General features: G+C 42.0%; 1 protein-coding gene across 1 annotated transcript; it reads right to left on the bottom strand.

The window, feature by feature from the left end:
- Window positions 1-259: 259 nt before the first annotated feature.
- Window positions 260-22,774, bottom strand: cnot1 (CCR4-NOT transcription complex, subunit 1). Its single transcript, XM_070906689.1, has 49 exons — window positions 22,744-22,774; window positions 20,819-21,114; window positions 20,583-20,690; window positions 18,779-18,877; window positions 18,406-18,474; window positions 18,162-18,216; window positions 16,524-16,727; window positions 16,238-16,406; window positions 15,698-15,824; window positions 14,954-15,064; window positions 14,390-14,560; window positions 14,038-14,165; window positions 13,420-13,660; window positions 13,177-13,296; window positions 12,762-12,884; window positions 12,498-12,649; window positions 12,107-12,257; window positions 11,787-11,988; window positions 11,241-11,396; window positions 10,690-10,814; window positions 10,266-10,552; window positions 10,103-10,181; window positions 9,722-9,967; window positions 9,442-9,582; window positions 9,166-9,345; window positions 8,923-9,039; window positions 8,724-8,834; window positions 8,449-8,526; window positions 7,857-8,034; window positions 7,428-7,561; window positions 6,988-7,284; window positions 6,723-6,863; window positions 6,334-6,438; window positions 6,000-6,119; window positions 5,598-5,792; window positions 5,367-5,509; window positions 5,062-5,170; window positions 4,592-4,761; window positions 4,085-4,316; window positions 3,739-3,987; window positions 3,431-3,594; window positions 3,208-3,325; window positions 3,016-3,117; window positions 2,533-2,706; window positions 2,190-2,339; window positions 1,898-2,078; window positions 1,575-1,707; window positions 1,345-1,479; window positions 260-1,195 (listed from the first exon to the last, which is right to left on the bottom strand). Exons 2-49 carry the CDS (start codon window positions 20,918-20,920, stop codon window positions 1,117-1,119), a joined length of 7,161 nt encoding a protein of 2,386 aa, XP_070762790.1. The 5' UTR covers window positions 20,921-21,114; window positions 22,744-22,774; the 3' UTR covers window positions 260-1,116.
- Between the last annotated feature and the right edge of the window lie 66 nt (window positions 22,775-22,840).

Below are 22,840 nucleotides of genomic sequence, written 5' to 3'. Positions count from 1 at the left end.
CATTTTCTAACAAAATACAGGGTTTCAAAAGTAGGTATACCATTTTTGATTGTGATGATGAAAAACAAAAACTTTAAAACTTCAATATTTTAACATGCATTAGTTTGTAAGTAACAGCTGTAGCTGGAGTCAGCACAACACTGAGTATTAATGTGTAAGAATTATGTTTATAAAAACAGATACCTACTTTTGAAATACTTGCTATATTATCACCATCCAATTACTCTTGTAGTCCTGAGTGAACACAGATGCGTTGCAGTTTGAATGCTTTATTTCCTGTATGTATGCATACTGCAGTTAAGTAGCAAGAACTAAAGGCAAACTAGAAAGGACTACAAAATACAACACATGGACCAATACATTTACAAAACATTCAAAATGTTACAAAATGGGCTGTATTGGTCCTTCTATTGTTGTTCTTCAATTTGGATCTTTGTACAAATTGTCAAGATACGATGTCACCATCACAATTTACAAGTGCCAGGGAGAGACTTCCAGAGCCAGTTTCAAATGGACAAACCATCAGCAAACGGTCTCCACCAACACACGACGCACCCGGAGCAGACCCCCACCCCACCTGGGAGACTAAACTCCATCTTCCTGTCCCACTCAGGGATAAAAAGGAATTAAATGAAAGTAGCAGGCGGCTTTTTTTCTTGAATCATCTACCATTCAGCCTCTGAAAGCAACAAAAAAAAGTCAGAAAAAAAAGGATTTGTGTGGGAGGGAAGCAAACCAAGGACTTTGGTAGTGAGTGAAAATATGTTTAGGTGTCTTTACATGTCAGGATACACTTTATTTGACATGTGCATTGATCTCCACTTATCTACTCTCCCGTTCTCCCTTTTTTCCAATATTTACATCAAAGCATCAAAAAAGTATATTAAACAGCATGTCTCAATCCATTCTCTCCATCTCAATTCAGCCCCAAAGGGATAAACAAAAATCTAACTCTTTAGATCCGTGAGCAGTAGTCCTTTCATCCACATTTCAAATGACTGTGGTTGCCAGTTTATCCAGTGCCAACAGTAAAGAGGGAGGTGTGTGTGTGTGGTGGGGGAGTGGGTCAAGGCCGCGGCATCTCTCCCGAGGGCTACGAGCTGGCTGGTGCACAGGCTAGCTGGCACCGGTACCCTCCATCACCTGCTGGGCCTGCTTCTGTCCCATGCAGCACTGGGCTACCGACTGGAACAGCCTGAGGAGAGAGGAGGGGGGGGGGGGGGGGTTAAGACATGAACATCTGGTACAGAGCAGCTGAACCGGTACAAGATGAGAGCAGCAATGAGTTCATCCTGCAGGCTCACAACAAATATTACAGAATGATGAGTCGCACAGGGAACATACTTTTCAATCTCAGGGGCACAGTGCACAAAGTCGTGGCTCCAGAACTTGAAGGCAGGATTCTTGATCAGCTCGATGAAGGTGATGAGGAGACCCCATGGGTGGGGCCTGTTCACTATCAGCCTCTCCAACAGAACCCTGCAAGAGGAGGAGAAACAGCACTTGTAGTCAACTTCAACGCGGTGATACTTCGATACATTCCTAAAGTCGCTCAGATCAGACTCTTGTCTCACCTGGTGATCTGCTCCTGGATGGCCTCGGTGTTGGCCTCTGCAAACAGGTAGAGCATGGTGCAGCTGAAGTAGTGAGTGTGGCTGTTGGGGTAGCGCAGCTGATTGGCAATCGCGTTCAAGAACAGGTAACGCCCTGAAAAGACATGAGGAGAGAAACCTGATCAGAGTGCTTTGCTGAAGTTTTCCCAAAGGCTTTTCACATTTGGCTCTTTGGCTGAAATGTACCTGAAACCTTAGCACAAGTTGGGGGAAAACCCATGTAATGTCAAACTGTTTAGAAACCAATTGCCCAGCACTGGTCTGCTATTTGACAGAAAACTTACCCTCAGTGTCCAGGTCCACAGCCAGGTTCTGGAAAATGTCCATGTGTGCAGAGTGGGTGATGGTGCTCATGGAGGGGGTGCTGCCCTTGTTGTGGATGTGAGCGATTGCCTGTGTGCCTACATACAACACTAGAGCATTGATCAGCTGGATGTTGTAGCGGTTTCCTGGCTCATTAGACACCTGCAAGACAAAAAAACGGTGACGGATTAACAAAGTTATCATTGTCGTTCTAAAGTGCAATACTAACACTAATAATAATAATAATGTAAAATAGATGGACACTGCTCCTACCTGCAGGTTGCTGCGCAGCTCAGACAAGAAAGTGACTGGTGAACGAGTCTTCAGATACGAGTCCAGATCCTTCTTGAACTGGGAAGGCATGACGCCTGTGAAGTTGGTGAGGATACGGGGAGCGATGTTGATCTCACTCAGCATGTCCACCTGCAGCCGGGCGTCAACAAAACAGATTTATGAGGTCACATGTCAGCCTTCTAAAGAAAGTTCAAACAAGGTTGAAGGAAAACTGCTTTTGTGTAAAACCAAAATGTTCTTATTGCGATACCAAACTTATGGGTTCTGCTGATCTAAGACACACCTGTAGTGTAACTGCTGATCTCAAAGTGTGTGTGTTTACCTTGAGATTGGGTGTGAAAGGGTCAGGAAGCCTCATGTTGCGTGGGAAGGCACTGAGGATGAGGTTGCGGAGCTGGATGCAGTTGGGTGGGATAACATCACAGAAGCCGTAATGGTAGTCACACAGGAACTCTGGGAAGTCATGCAGCAGGACCAGGAGCACTCGCAGTGTGCCCTAAAATACCAAGTAACAGTAATTAGTTTCAGCTTTTGTCAAGCAAACATTTAACAGGAACCATCTGTACATTAACTTATTAACTAGTAGAAGTCTATAGCTACAGAAGCTACTCATTAAACTCAATAAATTGGAACACAATCAGCTCTGATTCAGAGTAAATGTCATGATACTGGTACTGGTCTATCAAAAGAAAGTATCACAGCGTATTGTTTGGATTATCTCACTCAGAACAAAAAAAAAGACTACATTCAAATCCTATACAGACAGCTGTTATTTCTGCTTCTTCTGAAGGAAAAATGAGAGCACCTTGTACAGGATTTGCATAGGTTTGTTGAGCTCTACATTCCTCAGGAATGGGGCCAGGTACTTGAAGAGATCGATCAGCAGCTGTGCGTACATGGGCCAACCCTTGAAGACAACGTCAGTTTATTAGACCAAAATTCAAACGCCACAAACATTTATGTATCAACAAGACTGAATCATCTTTGTCTTGCACACCTTCTGCTGCGGTGTGTGTGCCAACATCCTGGCGATGAAGATACGATGGGAGATGAGTTCCAGCCAGGCGTACACAAAGCCAGGTGCTTTGGTGGGTCTCAGGATGTGGAAGGTATTGCTGCAGATAAAAAGGAAAACGTGCAGAAATCATATAAAGCCAGACACATTGAAAACATTTTGAGGACAAAACCAGCAGCAGCCTGACTGATCCATGTGGTCTTACCAGAAGGCGGTGAGTGTCTGGAAGTTGATGGTCTCCAGGACATGTTCAGGAGCATTGAGCTCCAACAGCAGCATGATGAAAATGCGGTGGTATGGCAGCTGCTGGAATTCTGTCTGACGGACATCGTGGTCCTGGATCAACACCCCCACTACGATACCGAGCACCTAAACAAGGACATCGCAGAGCACGTAAACCAGCCGGTCAAAGGCTGCCAGAAATATCCACAGAGGAGACGGGCATTTATATTTTCTGCTGCTGTTCAGATTTTATAATCAAATGGAAATTGAATTGTTGTCATGTTGCTGTACCTTGTTGAGGAGGTTGATTTTGGTCACCGTGTTGGTGGCCTCTCCAGAGTGTTTGACCAGCAGGGCTATGAGCCTAACAAAGGCATCCAGGTTGTGGTAACACTTAGCTCTGATGATGGCTGCACTGGCCGCTGGGTTGTGCTGCTGCTCGGCCTGCGCCCGATAGCTTATCTCCACGCACATTTCTGTGCAAAGCCGGAAGAACCTCGTGATCAGGTCGTCAGTCTTCAGGATGCCCTGCTGGTGCATCTGGATGAAAAAGAAAGGGAGACATAAGCATGAGGAACAAGGGTCACCATGATTGCTGATCATTTGCATTTGACTTGACTGATCAATGAGGGCTCACCTGGCCAACAAATGCAGAAAAAGCTTTGGTGCTATCCCTGCCAGCAGCAGCTGAGTGATACAGGTTGACCCACTCTCTCAGCAGGTACTCTGCCTTCTCCCTCAGGCCTGGAGGGTCATCATATTCTGAAGCCTGTGAAATCCCAGAGTGCATCATGAAGTTGGGTCCGCCATGGGCCCGGTCAATCATGGCCTCATAGTTGGAGCGAACAACATCCATCAGCTGGGGAAGACTGGAGAGGAGGAAGGCGAGATGACAAAGAATCAGTTTTAACCCCCTTTCACATTAGAGTCCTTCAATTGCTGCCAAATTTGGTAAAGATTAAATCTGGATCGAATAGCAAAAACTTCCAAAAGTATATATTTTTCAAGTTGTAGTACAGACTTTGAACCCCACTGCCTTATTTGGTGTCTTTCTGACTTCCACGTAATTGCAATAAATGTTTGTGGTTTATGGATAATAAATCAACTAATGAGGAAAAAAAATAATAACATTGTAGTTATTTACCCCTCAGGTGCATTGGCTCTGGAGTGTGCACAGGTCCTCATTAAAGTCTCAATTGTATGGAAGAGGTCAGCCTCTGTGACGTGGCTGACACTGCGCTCATCCACCAGCAGCAGCTTCACCAACTGCATGGCAAATGCAACCGCCATGTAGTGCAGTCCATTTTCCATCGACTAGAAGATGACAAAAAAAACATTAGCTGGTAATGGTGCTTGAAATTTACCAGACAAAGATAGGTTAGTGACTCACAGATCCATTGAACAAAGTGCAGGATAACATATAGTGTCTATGCACCTTCGTTATGTTTATCTTAAAACATTGAACTAGTGAATATGATTAGAACGTTTTATCACTGTTCAACAGGGAACTAAGACTTGACTACACATGAAACTACTTTCTAAACATGTATCTTAATGAAGTAGAAACAAAAAGAATGACTGCATAAGTATTCACACAAAACCTCAAATGTGTACCTGTGCCAGGTGCAGGTCATACTGCTGCATATTCACAAGATGGTTCCTGATCAGAAGCTCCACTGCCTCTACGTTGTATTTGTACTCATCACGGCATTCGATCAGACACCTGTAAACAAAGGCATATCAGGCACCACACATATTTTACACACCCTTCAAATCAAATAATTGATTCTTGTTTAGCCTTGGGGTAGATAATTGTAAATCTCAAGTGTTCATATGATTCAAATCAGTGAGGGTAAAGTACTTAAGTACTTAAGACAGTACATAAATAATGATTTGAAATCCAATATGTTCGGACTCACCTGGTGATCTGCTTATTGCACCACTGTGGCCCATAGGCACGTCCATCCTGCAGGGCTTTCAGCACCAGCAGATGACACTCCCTGTAGCGGAGCAGCAAGTCTGCATCAGCCCCACTAGTAGCATCCAGGAGACCTTCCACAGCCTAGGAAACAGAGAAACCAACTCAGTAAAACAGGTTAGCATAGATTAATCATATTACTACTATCAATAATAAATAGTAACTGCCCTACCTTCTGCAGTAGGCCAAGTGCGGCGATACCGTCCCTGGAGTTTCTAGCCAAGGCCACAGCTTCCAGCAGGCTGCGCAGAGCCTGGGTCAGGGGGTTCATGGCAAGAGCTGGAGGGATGGCATGAAGATGCTGCTCCAAGTCGGCCATGCACTTATCATAAATCTGAGCCACATCATCTGTGGCCCATGCTTGTTGCTGTCAACAGGAGATAAGAGAGATGGAATGAAGTTCTGTGGGTTTAAAACGGCACCACCTATCTGTGACACACATTCCCTGACATTATCACAAGAAGTGCTTTAAGTGGTTTTAGTTTCTTGTATATTGTATTATGAGACCAACAATAAATAAGCAGCCCTAGTCTTTTGAGCTCTTAAGTATTGTGGATAAAAAAAAGAAACTCACCTTCATGGGCTGAGCCAAGAAGCCAGTGGGTTGGGAGAGATCATTACTGGGTAAGAAACCTGGAACATTCCTGGCAAACTCCTCATATACAGCCAGTTGCTTGGGGTCCACTCCTCCCACCTGTAGCACACATGCAGTTTGTTACTTCACAGAAATTGTATCCACAGACTGTACGCAGTGTAAAATGGCACTAAAATCATTATCCTACTGGACATATAGGATAGATCCAGTAACTGAGGTAATAGTAAATTTAAGATGCAACTAGCATAGGTTGGATCATAATTGATGGACTTTTCCTGATGTATTGCATGACTGGATGTTGCAGTGATCTTACCTTGAGTCTGATCTGCTCGGGCATACGTTCAGCCTGGTAAGTCAGAACAACTGGATCACAATAACGACGCCCCTCTTGACGTGCATGCTTCCTCAGCTCAAACTCCTACAAGAGAAATTTAATTAAGAAATTGGACACTTAATTAATACTAACTTACGTAATTACTTGCAGTTAGTAGAAAACTTCTCTTTGACTAATAACTTAGGCACTCTGTCTTGGGGCTGGCATCAATTCTAGATTTTATACATAATTATTGAACTCTTGAGCAATATTTATAATTAACTTGGCTTATCCATTTTTACATGCATCTCATGCTGAGATACGATGCTGAAATATAAACACATATATATATATTTACGGCTGTTGAGCTAGTCTTCCTAAAGTCTCACCGTGGCTAGTCTCTTGTCCATTTCTGGGCCAGCCTTCTCCACGGCTGTTTTCTGAATGAAGCAGCAAGCCAATTCACAGTTGTCTTGAGCAATCCTGGCTGCAGCTTCTTCCATCATTTCCCTTTGTTGTGGGGTTGGTGCCTGAGGGAATTAAAACCTCATGTTAAAGACGCAGGAACGGTACAATGTGTCATCAAAAGGGGAAGATATCTTATGGAACACTAGTAATTAAAGACATACGCCCTCGTGTGGGCATTCAGCTTACCCTAAGTGCAGCAGCGAAGCTGTTCTTAAGGTTGGTGGCGATGCTCATGAGCAGGGGCTCACGGCAGGTGATCATGGCCATGCCAGCGGTCAGGTTTCTCATCATGTGGTGGGCGGCTACTCGCATGCGAGACTCCTCTGAATCAAGGGCGAAGTCTTTCCTGATGATCTGCTCGCAGGTTGTCATGGCAATTTTGATAGAGCGGTCAACCACAGGGTGCACAAGCTCCTGGACAGCTCGCTCTACTGATTGCCGTACACACTGCTTCAACTGAGGATGGGCCTGTAGCAGAGGGATCTAAAGAGAAAAGGAAAAACAATCGGAAGGATAAGACAAATATTAAAACAGGAAAAAGGAAAAGATGCAAAAAGAGAAAGTGTGTCTCTTTTGGGTGAAACATTTACTTCTCCGTCAGTGGTTTGCAGGTACCCAATACTTACGTTGACATTTATATTGATGTGAGGAGCCAGGCCTGCCAAGGCATACACATTGATGTCGTGGTAACTGAACTGTGGGGTGGGGGGCCCGGTGGTTGTGCAAGCAGTGGTGGTAGCAGCTGGGGTTGAGGGAGGAGCTGCAAATGGAACAAAGTCTCCTGTTGGACACAAAATGCAAATTTGATTAAAATCACAATAAACACAGATGATCCAGACAACATTAACATAAAGCAACAAAAACATGTCATTTAATAAGCTTTAAAAAAAAAAAAAAATCTCGAAGAGGTTCACAGAAGAAAGACGTGATATAAGATAAGTTAATTGCTAAACAGACAAACAAATAAACTTCAATTCGAACTTCAATCTTTCAACAAATAGACGTACAGTACATTGAAAAGCAGCACAAAGTTAAAGTAAATATGGAGCATCTACCTGTGGTAGAAACTGGCAGCAGCTCTTCTGGAGGCTTTGCCTCTTTCTTTGGTGCCGACAGCTGCTCCTCCAGGCTCTTTAGCTTCTCCTTGTCCTTCAGCAAGTTCCCTGGCTTGAGATCGTTGATGTCCAGAGACAAGTTCTTACACAGAACTTCAATCTCAAACTTTAAGTTCAGCTGCACGAAACAAGAGAACAATGTGAGCAATAATAATAATAATAATTCAGTTTAATATGATTTTATTGGAGCTATTGGTAAATACTGTTTATTTGTATTATAGCTAGAAATGGCAACATGCGGGTTTCGGCCTATAAAGGGCAACAGGTTGATATTAATGGTTTAAAAACATGGCAGGGAATCTGTAAAGTTATCAGTGGTCACCGACTTAATTTTAACAGTACAGACAGTAATGTGATAGGCCATGCAATACAGAATGTATTGGCCAACAATGTTTGATATAGCTGGGTTATAGTTAACAAGTTTACTTAAAAACAATGGTTCGTATCCGTTACCAAACCAAAACATGTTGTGGTGTAGCCTTTTTAACTAGGATTTAGATAGACTGCATTTCCATGATCTACAATCTATTACCTTGAGGTCATGTTCCTGATGCAGCTCAGCAAGAACATTCATGATGGCCATGGTCCAGGGGTTCTGGGGCCTGAAGACCTACAACATCAGACACACTGATTAAAATTCACTGTGAAGAATCCAAAGAACTCAAACAGTGGAATCAGGTAAGCGTAAGCCAATTTTATTAACTGTGTACTTTGTAAATATGACCGCATGACATTTCATACTGGGTAGTGTATGAGGTAATGTCAGTGGCATGGAGACATCTCTACATCTACACGCGTGTAACTCACCATACTTCGTAGACTGGACTCCAAAACTTTGGCCACAAAGGGAACCACGTACAGTAGCTCCTGCTGGCCTTTCACATAGGCTTCCAGTAGCAGAGACTTGACCTCCAGATCCTGCGAAAAGGAAAAAAATAAGTTTAACAAGTCTAAAGCCGACAGGAGACCCACCACATAATGAAACAACAGAACCAAAAAAACGTACTGTATAAAGGATAGGCTTGTTTTTGGCCAGTGTAATCATGCCCAACCAGTGGCCCAGGTTCTTCAGCAGGGAGCGATCAGAAAAATTGGCAGCTGCCTTGTCAGAGGTCAACAGGACCTAAAAGAAATGGAGAGATGGGAGGGGGGTGTCAGAAAACACTCAAGAATAGGATATCTAAAGAAAAACATGTTTGTGCTTTTGAAGAAAGCCCTAGAGTTACCACCTTATTCCCCACTGATTTACCTTGATATTCCTGTAAGTCTCATTGAGGACCATCTTGACAAACTCAGGGTTCTTGAGAGTGTCCAGAAAGTTGGAGTAGAGACTGTGGAAGTTGGGCTCAATGCTGACACGCTTCATCACCAGGTACTGAGACACCCAGGGCATAAACTCCTCCTTCACTGTCTCCTTCAACTCCTCAACCTGAAAAAAGCAAATATTGTTTTTTTTTTTTTAAAAAGAAGCTTCTTTGACTATTCCGTTTCTTGAGATAGAGTTATGTTGTTAGTTTCTCTTTACCTTCTGTGTCATGTTGGACTGAGAAAGGTTGTTGAAGATGAAAGCAATTTTCTCCTGGACATTCTCTGGAGGCTCAACAATTCTTTCTGTTTGGTCAGTGGCCACCAGCAGGGTGTCAATGTTGGTTGTGTTTATGGAGGGCTACAGGTGCAAACGAGAACAATTACCTTTTTAACAGGTGTGAGTCGATATACTGTATATTATTTTTATATTCATAAAAAGAAACCAATTAAAAGCATCAACAAGGCACAAATTGACAAGACATCAAAGCGAAACTCACAGGGACATCCTTCTTGAAGGTGCTGGGCGTAGGTCTTGTGATGGTGGGGGTCTTGGCGACTGTGGTTGTAGTCGTTGGTGTGGTGACTAGAGTGCTGGGCTGACCAGGCTGTGGGGCTTTGGGGACACCAGGTTGCTGAGACTGAGCCTGGGCTTGGACTTGTGCCAGTGCCAGACTGCCCGGGGTGGTGATGGAGCCCTGCATCTTCACCGGAGGGTCCCGTGACTGTTGGCCATACTCGATATACTGCACGCACAGGATATTGAAAGGAGCAGAGCGAGAGATTTAATCTATCTGTATGTGGTAATCCCTTTCTCTCTTCACAGCTGGGACAAAATAATGAAAATGGCAAGCAAAGATAAATTAAGGAAACCTGATTACCTCTTGTAAATGGTGGGGAAATTGCAAGAAGTGGGCAATTGAAGCCAAGTGTTGACAATATTGAGGGTAGTCCTTTAGTCTAGAAATATAAAAGATGTTAGCCCGACACCAGATCACTGCTGTTATATTAATACTAATTTTACAAAAGAAAACATTTCAATACCTGTTTTTAAACCTATCTAGGGCGGCAATTCCAAAGTAATACATTTTGGATCCGTACGGTTTTCTTAAGGCTTCGAGAACATATCGGAGGGCCAGGCCCAGGGCCATGTAGGTGACAAGACCCTTCTCAATAATGCCACCAAAAAGGCAGGCAGTGATGTGCAACTCCTTGTCCGGGTATTGGGGGAAGAATCGGTATTCCTCAAACAAGTTCCGAAGCATGCAATTGAACACCTCTCGCTCCCTCTTGATGGTCGAATCCTTGAACCTCTGCAGCATCTCCAGTACCTAGGAGGGGGACGATAACGTAGTAGATCAGTTCATTGGAACAACAGAACTAATAAACAGTGGCCAATAATTAGAAGCATGTGTTTTTGGCAGAGACAAATGAATAATACACTACATACAGTAGTGTCACTACATACTTCATCCACAGACATAGTTGGGTGAGGTGGGTGGTTGTAGATGCGCTGGAAATAACTGTTTGCCTCGTCATCTATCTCCTTACTAAAGTGCTGGTTTGCCTCGGGCCACACCTGAGAAAGGTCAGCTGGAAGAATAGCAGAGAAAGACATCTTTAACAAAGACTGCTCAAGTGATGGACATTCAAGGAAATGACAAAGTAATTAACGCATCAGTGAAAATCATTGTTCAATCAAGTGATACAACAGGAATAAAAAGGCATTAGACCTCTTAAAAAGTGGGGCTGTCAGCATAAGCAGACAAGGAATGGAAGACTGATCTGTATTTCCTCTACAATAGCCAAATTGTATAAGTTGTATGACTGGAAATGAAAAAGAAAGTTAAATCAAACACCTAAATGTTTACAGGAGGTTCAAATTACATGAGTCTTTTCTTGGTAAAGACTAGTGAAAATGTGCAAATCAAGACGATAATCATTATCACTGCAGAGGAAATACAGTGCTGAGCAGCGCTGGGCGAGGCTCTCAGTCACACCACTACCACCACCACTTACAGGCCTTCATCTTACTCTGCTGAAAGGTAGGTGGGTTCAGGCCTGGTGTGCTCATCTTCCTGGTGCCAAAAGGGTCTGTGTTTACTGTTGGCATCCCGAGACTAGAGCCAATACCAGAGCTGATGCTGGAGCCCAAGGGACCTGCAAGAAACATAACTTCAATCATCTCAATCTGCATCCAACCCCACCCCCCCCTCTGAACTATCTTTTGTCCACTGAACTTGGTTCAGTTTAATATGCACAAGTGTTAAGTGACCAAATAGAGTGTTCTGCCAAATTTGTTACCTCTTATCCTGTTATCCCAGTGGCCTTTTCTGAATTTCACAACATGATACAAACTAATAAAGTTAAGGATCTAACCCAAGTATGTAGTAGTTTGCTTAGGCTTACAGCATACATTTAAATGGTTCCAGTCTCATATCTCACTAAATTCAAAGAAGACTGAGTCAAACAGCTATGAAAGGGCATTAAGGACTTGCTGGTTTAGTATGAACATATGCCTTAATAAAAAAAAAGAATCAAATAGCATAGTACCAGAGTCCATACCAGGGAGCTGGGAGGACAGGCTGCCAATACCCCCAAATGGCGTGCTGGGGTTGGGGTTGGAGAGTGGTGGGAAGGCCTTTGCTGGGGATTGGGGATTACTGAAAGCTGAACTCAGTGAGGTTGGGAAACCCTGCATGCTTTGAGTGTGGGAGGTGGCTGTGCCCCCCAGGTTCAAGGAACCCATGCCCGACAGAGGGTCCATCTAGAGAAGAGCAAGAGAGGGAGAAAGAGCAAGAAAGAGCATTAGGCAGGGATGGATTAGTTTTGTTGACACCAAAGTTTGCCTGCAGGAGCATGATGTGGCTTTCACATGAAGATACCTGTACAGGAGAGATGGCATCCAGGCTGCTGGTGCTGGGGGCACGTCCCTTTGGCATTACCCCTGGTGGAGGCTGCCGGGCTTTATTCATTACATTGCTGCAGTTGGCAACCATGGTCAGGATCGTCTCTGACAGCTCCTGGGACACGCTCCTGATGAAGAAAGGGAAACAAATCTTTAAGTTTAAAAAAAAGATAACATTGTATGGTAGGCAGAGTGTGTTTGGTGTCTATAAATAACTATAATGTGATAGAGTACACATTCTTAAGATTGTCTTATATGGTCAAAACACCATCAAATAAGACAAAAGCTGGGCTTCACTTTGAACAAGACAGACATCATTTAATCGAAAAGGTCAACAAACTGTTGTCAAAAGCCAGATAGCCTCATACCCAGCGCAGGACTGCAGGCAGGCCAGCATGGTGGCTAAAGTCTCCGGGGGCAGCTGGGCGCTTTTGGGCTGGTCCTTGTCTGGGGCCAGACCCCCCATAATGGATGGGCAGCGCCTCTTCAGGAATGTCACACACGCCTGGATAAAAGGTTCCTGACAACACAAAATGATTGTAAAATACGTTATTCGGGTGGTATGCTCAAAATACAACGACAAGCAAGAAAACTTTTAGATTAAATGCATCTTAATCAATTTGAAGACTTACCCCATGCTCTCTGATTTTGTCAGTCAGCCATTTATCAAGTTTGAGGTATTCTCGGCGAGAGGCAAGTGCAGCAAGGTCAATAACAAAGGCAAATGGAGTACCATTCAGCAACATCGATAGAGACTGGAGAGAAAAACAAAAACATACTGGCTTACTGATCATCATGAAATTGATACCTCTATTTAGGATAAAGCCAAGGCCACCACAGGATATATGGCCCCATATCCTCTAATTTGTCTTATTTTAAAGTCATGTTGACTAAAACTAATAAATCATAAATTAGTGGAGGAACACTGTTCAGTGAAACAGTCTCATGTGCTACAACATTATTGCCTAATTATTTTGCTTTAGCTTGAAGGTTAGAGAAGTCAGAGAAGTTGTCATGTCAGTGATTAGTCAGTCTATTCTGACAAACCTTTAAGTCCTGGGCCACATCCAGGATGCGAGACAGCTTGGCCTGGTCATACTGCTCCCCTCTCATGTACCACTCAGCCATTGAATGCATAATTAGCTGACGAATAGAGGGAGACTGTCCCTGGAACAATAACCACCAGGTTTTATAAGTACACAGGTTTTATGAGAATATAATCAAGACAAAAAACAAAAACATGACCTCTTGAAATCAATAAGCAACAGAAAGACTGTTTCCAACACCAACCTGTCCATGCCAGGCGTAGTGCAGGATAATGGCAGAGTTAGGGTGGTTGCCCAGAAATATGGGCATTAGGGTAGAGATGAGCTCATGGCGTAGTGTGTGCCAGGAGGTGGAGATCTGCAGCAATGCCAGCACCAACATGTCTGGGCAGTGCTTGATTGGGAAGCCAAACAGCTGCTTCACCTGCTCATACTGGCCCACCTCAGACAGCCTTAGCAGGCTTTCCACCAGGTCCAGACTTTTCCTGTGAAGAGTTAGGGATAATCAGTAAAACACACCACAGCATCAGCCATGTAACCTCTTTATTAATCAACACTGAACCACATTCAGTAGGTCAAACTACACCTTTGCTGTAATATGCTGTGGGAAATCCTGCTTTATGCTCAAATCAGCTGTAGATAATGCATGTTTGACAATGGTGGTTTTATTATCCCATGATATATTTGAAGGACATGCTAGGTGAAGCATTGCTTGAAATGTACAGCTGAGTAACATGCAGGACAGCAAATAAATGTTGGCAATTTGAAAGCAAAGCCTGTATACTTCAAAACTAAACCCAAGAAGGAGAAATAAGCAACTGCTACACCCTTCTACATGGTGGCCAAGTTACAAGCTTCATACCAGGTGGCTATCTCCCTGTTGTCATCCTCTGGTGGGGCCTTAAGGATGTCAATGGCCACAGTGTGGCATGGGTAGTCAGCAAAGCAAAACACTTCTGGGCTCATCAGGGAGTGCTGAATGAATGACAACTGAAGACAGAGACAAAGCAATTAGACATTTAAAGAGACAACACAAGGCTCAACCTTAACCACTAAAAACGCACTATGTCTAGACACAGAAATCAATTCCTAATTGGAATTATGATTCTTTTTTATTAATCTTTTAATTTGAATCCCCTTTAATCAAGTTTGCCTCTACAATTAAACACTCGTGAAATGACATCATTGTGATGGAGCAGATATTAGTCAGTTACCTGTCCCTCAGCGTGTTTCCATGGCCGATAGATGAGATCAACAGGGAAGACCTCCATGCCCAACCCCCTCTGGATGCCATACACCACTATATGCAGGCCTTTACTGTCCCGGATTATAAAGCCTGCGTGGTCCAGTTCGTATGTCACCTCTTTGAAGTTCAGGTTGGGATTCTAGGGGACAAACAAAACTCCACAAGTAAGAAACCTAAGTAGCCTTTTTGTTTATGTAATAACTTGTGTACTGATGCAACATTTAACAAAATGTAATTCCAGAGTGGTACTATAAAATGCTGGGTATATAAGCCTACAAGTGAAAAAAAAAAAACAGGATCAGACTCATGGCCACTGGATAATAGCCAATAAAATGTAACATGTTGGTGTAGGTGAAATGCCATCAGTTTTTGAGCACTTCAGTGGAGTGGACATATACATACATCTGGTTGTAACTGCACAATGTATTCTTTAATACATTCATTCTTGCCACTCAGTGTCAGTGTGTGGAAAATAATGAACATTAAATAAAGTCACAGCTAACTATTTGAGATGAACTGATGGTTCACTTACCACTTCTTTCACGACGTCGATGAGAACTTCAACATTCCACGTGTGTGCCTGCGAGCCATCGTTCTTATCCTTGCCATCGCTCCAGATACCACTTCCTGGAGCAGAGATGGACTGTAAGAGAAAACACAAAAAGAACAGAAAGTTTAAACTCCGATGTACTGAAATGTTAAGAACCCAGAGGCTAGTTTGCTCAGAGCAGCATTAACAAATATTTGTGTATAATATGAAAGGAATGTCAATATCACAGTCATTTGATTCAATCATTTTAATATTTCAGACATAAATTAACCAACTCTCCAGCTCTAGAGAGCTTAGCCTAATTCAGGTCAATGTTATGATTTTACAGCCCTCACATTTACTGTATATTTAAGTCTGGGCTGCTCTCATCAATCTTCATATGAAGTCATTCCCAGCAAAAAGCTCCAATTAACCCACTGTACCCTACCTGCCCAGCACCATGTGGCAGATCCAGGTAAAATAAAACCAATGAAAGTCAGTTTAAATTGAACCTACTCCTTTTATAACTAAGATATTTTACCATGAAAATAAGTCACACCCAGCCTAGGTAAACCTAGTTCCACCACTTGTAGTCTCTGTTCACACAGATTTACTACAACTAAAGTGACAAAGTAGTGTTTTTTTCTATTCTTTGGTATAAATACATCAAATAAACCAAACGTAAGTAGTCAGGGTGACTTTGGAATACAGGCAGCCTATGGTCCTGAAATCAAATATGCAACTCACCTGCAGTGGAATGCCATCAGTTAGACCAGAGTGGGTACGAGCCATCATGCCCAGGACTCTAGCTACCTGGCTGGCCGTCACCTCTCTCACCCCATACTGGAGGATTATGTTTCTGCACTCATCCAGACTGGAGAGACAAATACGACAACAGGTCAGTGCTGACTACGATCCATCACCTTGAACATTCACATATCAATTCAAATCAGACTGAAATTGTGTTAGGGATAAGATTTTGGCAATCTTTACCACTTCTATTGTTGCAAAAATGTGTCCAACTGCAAAATGGTGTAGTGTGAACTGAAGGTGTCTGTGAGGTCTGTATTCAGTGTCTCGGTCATCTACTATGCAGGTATTAGCAACCTGGTATCTAATTTTACAAAGTCTGAATGCAGCTGAAGTGGTCTTTCATATGACTACACTGCATTCACTGGAATTACATTTTAAAAAAAAGATTTGTATACAGAAGAGCATTTAAAAAATATATAATTTAAATGTGTTGGTTGTGAATGTAGTTTAAAAAGGATTTAAACATAAATGAACCTTGCACAGAAGCCATAGCCAACTTCTTGCATGAATTCTGCAAGAGAACTCTCCATCATGGTCTTAGCTAACTCCCCCGAGTCTGGCAGGATCCTGTCCATGAGAATGTCCCGTTTTTCAGGGTACAGCAGTGGTGCGAGCACCACAGGGCAGCGCTCCTGGGGGAAATCTGAAACACAACACACAATCAAATAAACAAATATAGCACAGCAACACTGAAAAGCAATTTATGCACCTCAGGATCTGACCTAAATGGTTGCACCAAATTTGTGTTGACCCTTCATACCTCGGCAAAGTGTCTTCAGGAAGGCGTCAATCTGCTCTTGCCCTACCCCACTGGCTCCCTTCTGGCCAAACAGTAGATGGGAGAGCAGTAGGTGCAAGACCTCTATGGCAATGTCTTGGAAGCCACCTTCCTGGTTTCCTCCAAGATCCGCGTCAACGTATGACCGCAGGAGGTCTGGAAGTTTCTGCTTGATGAATTGCGCAGCTGAGAAACGGTCAAAAATAACTTGTTAAGAAGACTTGCTTTTCTACAAATTTCTCAACATTAAAAACACTATTTCATCTATTTAAAGTGATGTGGTCATTCAGACCGACACTTCTTTCTTGTAAAATATTCCCAAGAACATTTTTTAAAACTCTCAACCATATCAACTTAAAAATTCATTTTCAGGTGATCTAATTGCTTGACTGAGAGAGGGTGTGGCTTAAAGTGAGCCACACCTTATATTCAGGTGTGCACAATTAAACAGCTTTTTGCTGCAGGTAGAATGGCCCGGAAAACCCCCCAACTCATTGTAGACAAGACAAATGCCTTTCAGAAGGATGCAAAATAATTGAAAAAACTTGTTAAAGCGGGATCACCGCACAATTAAATGCTTCATCAGCAACAGTCAACTGGCTCAAAAAACAAACTGAGAAGAATTATTAAAGCATGAAGCCGTCTGCAACCGTTTTCTACCATTTTCATGAGCTGCAACCTTCCTGGGGTCTGAAGAACACAAGGTGCAAAGTGCTCCGAAGTGTTGCCAAGGTAAGGAAGGTTTACACTCAGCCCCCATTGAATAAGAGACAAGCTGAAGCGTCAATCACTCAAGGACATAGGTACAATGGTAGAAGAGGAAGTCTGCAGCCTTCAAGAGGACAATGATATTTATGCAGGACAATGCTCCATCACATGCATCCCAAGTCTAGCCCCTGCTTGGTTAGCCAGCAAAGGCTTTAAAAGATGGCCGAATGATGACTTGGCCTCCCTGCTCTCCTGAAACTACATTGAAAACCTGTGGGCCCTCCTCAAGCGGGAGATCTACTGTGAGGGAAAGCAGTACACATAAAAAAATAGAAACTAACAGATTCAATGGATGCAAGGCTTTTGCAGGTCATTTTCATGGGTCTGTGGAATTAGTACTACATAGGTAAAAAAAAAAAAAACTACTCTGTGTATGAAACTCAAAACTTGAATTTGTAATTATTTTTTCCATGCCGTGGTAAGGTGGTTGTGATTTAAAATAGTCAGAGAATGCAACATCCCTCATGGATTTACCATATTATTCACCGATATTCCATGGGTGATGCCTTTTATTTGTGATCGACAAGTTCATTCATTTGCTGGTTAGACAAAAAACAATGCCAACTTCCCCATAAGGCCAAGGGCAGTAATATTGAGCAGGTGGAAAATATCCAGGCCTTTTGTTTCAGGAAAAAAGGATGTTTACATGCCATGCACATTTCAGCCAAGATTTAATGCAAACCACACCACTAAAAGGATTTGGCAATTTGCACCAACCTATTGTTTACTGACAATTACTGTTTAGATAACTTTCAATACTTTTCACAGTAACAGTGTACTGCTACTTCAAAACAGGGATTCAGATCCTGTTTGCTACAGGTTTAAATGTCAGGCTCTACTGGAATCACTTACCAAAACCACGAAGGTCTGCGTTGCTAGAGTTGAGCAAAGCAAGGCCAAATATCACCTGGAAAATAGATGAAAAACATTAAAAATAATGTGTATTCCCACTTCAGATACACAATCTTTGGGTCAAATGTGTGACTCTTGCATGAATAGTCAATATGTCTTGACTGCCAAATCTAAACCACGTACTGTATGTACATTGTCCCTTTCAGACAGGTAATTAATGAAGCCCATTGCAGAGCTGGCTTACCTCTTGGACCTTGCTGAGCTTAAGAACTTTACTCAGTTGAGTGAATAAGTGGGCCGATGGTTTCAAACTCTGAAAGACAGTTTAAGTCAAACTTAATAAAGATGAAGCAATTTTTCTATTCACACACCTGCAAAATGTCTGTACACACACAAACCAGTGATTTTTTATGGAGATGTAACTGATACTGATTTTTTTGTAACTTGTGGCTATTGTAAACCATGACTCAATATGCACTATATTTCTTGCTTGCTGTTAATAGTATGTCTTAACTCAAGTTTTTCAAATTTTCTTCTCAATAAGGTCTGTCATACATTCAGACTACCACATTAATAAAACTCTGAAGACTTTAAAAATTCTGGCATCTTCTTCTTACCTTCTGGTAGTGTAGAGGATTGTCAATGGCGTAACACAGAGTAGAGATAAAGTTTGGCTTTGATATCAGCGACACACACTCCTGGATCAGAAACTGTGTCTTGGGCAAGTTGAAAATCAAAACGTACCGAGAAGAAGAAGACAGTAAAGAGAACAGAGGCAGGTGAAGAATACGATAAGACAGCAAGTCTCTCACAAGAATAGATATGAAACAATAAGCAGCATTAACTCACTTCCACTCAATCATGGAAATTCTACCATAATCACAATGTGGGAAAACACAATATCAAAACTGAACATCAAGGAACATGCAAATTTATATAAAAGGAAAGATACAACATTTATGATAAACTAAACAGGTTTCACAGTGACACCATTTCGAAATAACACAGTATCACAGAGGGCTATGATGAGAGGACTTGAGGTGTTGCTGTGGTGTCTAAACTGTGCCAAATATAAAAGTGATGGGCGCAAAATGATCAATGTCCCTTGGAGGTACATACTTTCAGTGCAGAGAACATAGTTGTATGCATCCTGTGATTTATAAGCACAGTCTCTCTTTAGCATAGGGCTTCTCTGTCAGATAGAAGACCCTGGCTGATTGGGCCAGCTGTAAAGTTTTCAAATTCTGCTGAATACACAGACAGCGTCCCAAAGACAGAATCAGCTGGCCTGTGCAAGTTATGAATTTTTGTAAAATGGGAGAGTGCTTGTTTGCCAAGTTGGGAAGGTTAACCAACAACCAAACAAAATAAAGGGTTGCAGCACGTATCTGATTTATCAGATCTTGTCTGAAACCTGTAATTTAATATAATGGTGAATGCTTCTACTTTTTTACTGCATGACTATGGCTGGGTCAATGAGAAATGTAGAAGTTTGTCAGGCTCTGTGATCAGTGCTCAGCTAATCGATAAGTGAATGTCAATCTGTACAGAGTTTCAGGATACTCTGACAGCTACCTGTATATCATAGTCAATAAATTCAAGTGTATTGCACTAGAAGGAAAACAACTACAAACTCTGCCCATATTGCAGGCACTGGGGCACTCAGAGGCGTTCTTGTTTCTAGAAAATTCTGCTGGCAAATGGCAAGAATTACATGGAGGCTTCCAGTACTGAGGGTAAGGGGGGCTCTTTGCTCTTCATCCATGCTTGCCCATTCATGGAAATATCAAATATTAATGTTAAATTTACTAAACGTTTGTTGGAGATACAAAACAAGGAAACCTTGTTAATGCGACAACCTGTCTCTTGAGTGAACTTGTCACACTTGTGTCACCACAGCTGATATATAAAAGTGTAAAATAGTTTTTATTGCACTAAATGTTGTAAATGTAAGAGACAAATGTTTAACTGTTATATTCCTGGACTGCAATTACATCAATATAAAATCATTTTGAAGTTTCAATATTCCAAGTACAAGTACAGATTTGTCTGTATACCATTCTTTGTAGTCATCTAGTTTAAAAACAGACCTTGGGAGGAAATCACTTTTTTTTATGCATTTTAAATCTTGTTTTTACTTAAGTCAGCATAGCCCTTATTATTTTGTCATTATCCATGATAGTATTTCTGACATAATCTCTTGAGTTTAAGGAACGGTTCACACCATTTAAAAACTATTGCTTTGAAGTTGGGGTACATTTTAGGAAAACTAATAAATGCTGTGCCTGCAAAAACCATTTTCCGTGTTATAAAAACAAAACAAAAAAAAACACACACACACACACACACTAACACCACTACCAAAGACCTACAAAAAAATAAATAAATATATATCTCAATGTGTTTCTAATCAAAAATTACCTGGTGAAAGTCCTTGCCACTACTTTTACCATCGCCACTGAAATCCACATGGGAGAAGAGACAGCGTAGTAGATGCCTGTCTGCCTCAGGACCGTGACGATTTACAATCTGGGAGAGCACAAGGAAAACATAAGTACATGTGGACACAAGCAAACATTTTAAGACGCTTCACATAAACTATGAGATCTCTATTGACCAATGTAAAAAATGTACTTGATATTTTTGCTACCACTTACATGCTGTATTTCTTGCTGGCTGGCTCTGTAATTTTTCTTTGTTAAATTGTCCACCAGATAGCTGATTTGAGACAAAGCCAGCGAGAGCGAGTCAAGATTCATTGCTGGTTGGGGCGGAAGCAGGCGGCCGAGCACGGCGCAAAATCACCATTATTCCCCTTTAGTCACTTCAGTGATAGGTTACTTCTGCTCCCCCCCCCCAAAAGGTGTGAAAAATATCGGCTTCCAAATTAGGTTTCCGATCAGTGGATCCCGGTGCTAGGTTGAGTCCTTCAGTTTAAAATCAAGTTCAGCATCTGTAATGAGAGGACAAAAAAAGTTAAAGAATTTGACGATTTCTAAAAAGCACACAAATTGTTTTGCAATAGCAACAAAAGAAGAAACAAGAGAAACAAAGGGAGGAATTCTTTTGTGAGGTGCACTGAATTTGGAGTGCTGTAGTCTAACTTTCATGCAGGACAATATTTACACTCCACTGACAACACAAAATATTGTGACCGCTTTGAGGCCTACCTGCATAACAGACCCAGAGCACTGAAATATATTTTAGCGTCTACTGTCTGGGCACTTACCTGCTAATAAATTCCCAAACTATGTTCAATATGAGTTATGGCTACGTAGTTTAGTACGCGATCTTCACGGAGAGCGTGTAGAGTTATATAAACTTGCCGTGCCAGTAGCTTGTACTAGGCCTCGGCTGTACCTTAATGTCTGGCACACAGATTCAAAGCTAGTTAAGTTGGTCACCGAACTAACATATTTCTTCGTTAACAATATCACATTGATTACCGCAGTTTTATCAAACAATACAAAGTATGTAGCAGTAAGTGCAGCTAACCAGGAATTTCTAATGACTAACTTGAATGAACAGAGTTAAAATCACTCACTGAAACAAAGAGCAAGCTAATGTAAGTTAGCAAATCTTTACAGTTAGTCGCAAGCAATCTACATGTTACTGTACGTTAAGCGGAGTCATACTTTTACTAGACATCTTAATGATATGTGGGTAAGTTGGTAAATTCATTTAAAACAAACGTCACCTTTCGGGGAACATACTCCCGTGGCAAGAGGGCAACCTAGCTACTTAAGCTAACATCACCATGACGCTGGTAAACACTTGCTACGGCAGAAGTTTAAGTTAACATTAGCCAACATGTTTACTGAATAATTTAGCTAGCGTTGACGCTGACCGTTAAATCTGTCGCACACTAAAATCATACTTTCGGCCTTTATTCTATGTTCACATCTCTAATAATCTGTATAACTTTCCCGTGGCCAATATCCAACATTAACCTCTGTGAAATGTTACCAACTCCCCGTAGGCTACGAGCTAATGCTATCAAATTAGCATTTTCGTGAAGCTAACATTAGCAACATGAGCCCGTTTCAAGCTGGTGTGTATGAATCGACACAACCAATTAATATTGCGCTTATTTTAAAATCTCCAATAGCCATTTTGACGGGCTAATCGATTACCAAGGCTTCGAGACCGTTACACATGTCTTTGTCGTGAGGTTGAAGGCCGCAAGTATTGCGGATGGGTTTTGCGCGATCGTGCCAGCTAACGTTAGCATTAACCTTGTTAACGTTAGCTTATTTCTACGGGCTACGACTAATCTATGGAGCCGCTAACATTATAGTTGCAAATTCTAACTATCCTGTAATGAGGCGTAAACGTTATTAGACCGAGCCAAAGGCAAAATCTTATCCAGCTAAAATGTGACTAATATAGATATAGAGAGCTACCCACGTTGCTAAATTAAGGAATTGTTACTTTCTTGATGAGACCAATATGACAGCTGCTTTTCAGCAACTAGACCACCCCGCACTGGTGGCTAACGGCCATCCTCCGTATCAATATCGCTGCTTATGTGTTATATCGAAACCTGTCGACAGTTGTTTACCAAATATATTATAAATCTCACCGTGCTCCCAAGAAAGTAATTCAGATGTTCATCCCTTCTTGTTTCTCACAACAAACTTGACGAAATGGAAGGGTCGCTGTGCCTCCAGTTCAGTTTG

This window comes from Enoplosus armatus, chromosome 6 (genome assembly GCF_043641665.1).
Source record: "Enoplosus armatus isolate fEnoArm2 chromosome 6, fEnoArm2.hap1, whole genome shotgun sequence".
Taxonomy (NCBI): Eukaryota; Metazoa; Chordata; class Actinopteri; order Centrarchiformes; family Enoplosidae; genus Enoplosus; species Enoplosus armatus.
Note: the sequence above shows the minus strand (reverse complement) of the source record. Positions and strands in the feature narration are given on the sequence as shown.

What these genes read in the sequence shown, in the direction of transcription:
- cnot1 (XM_070906689.1), bottom strand. Translation starts at nt 20,920, where the DNA reads ATGAATCTTGACTCGCTCTCGCTGGCTTTGTCTCAAATCAGCTATCTG. An exon ending in ACATCAATATAAATGTCAAC is followed by an intron (nt 7,285 to 7,427) that starts GTAAGTATTGGG and finishes TTTTCTCTTTAG; the next exon opens with ATCCCTCTGCTACAGGCCCA. An exon ending in TGCAATAAGCAGATCACCAG is followed by an intron (nt 5,171 to 5,366) that starts GTGAGTCCGAAC and finishes CTTTGTTTACAG; the next exon opens with GTGTCTGATCGAATGCCGTG.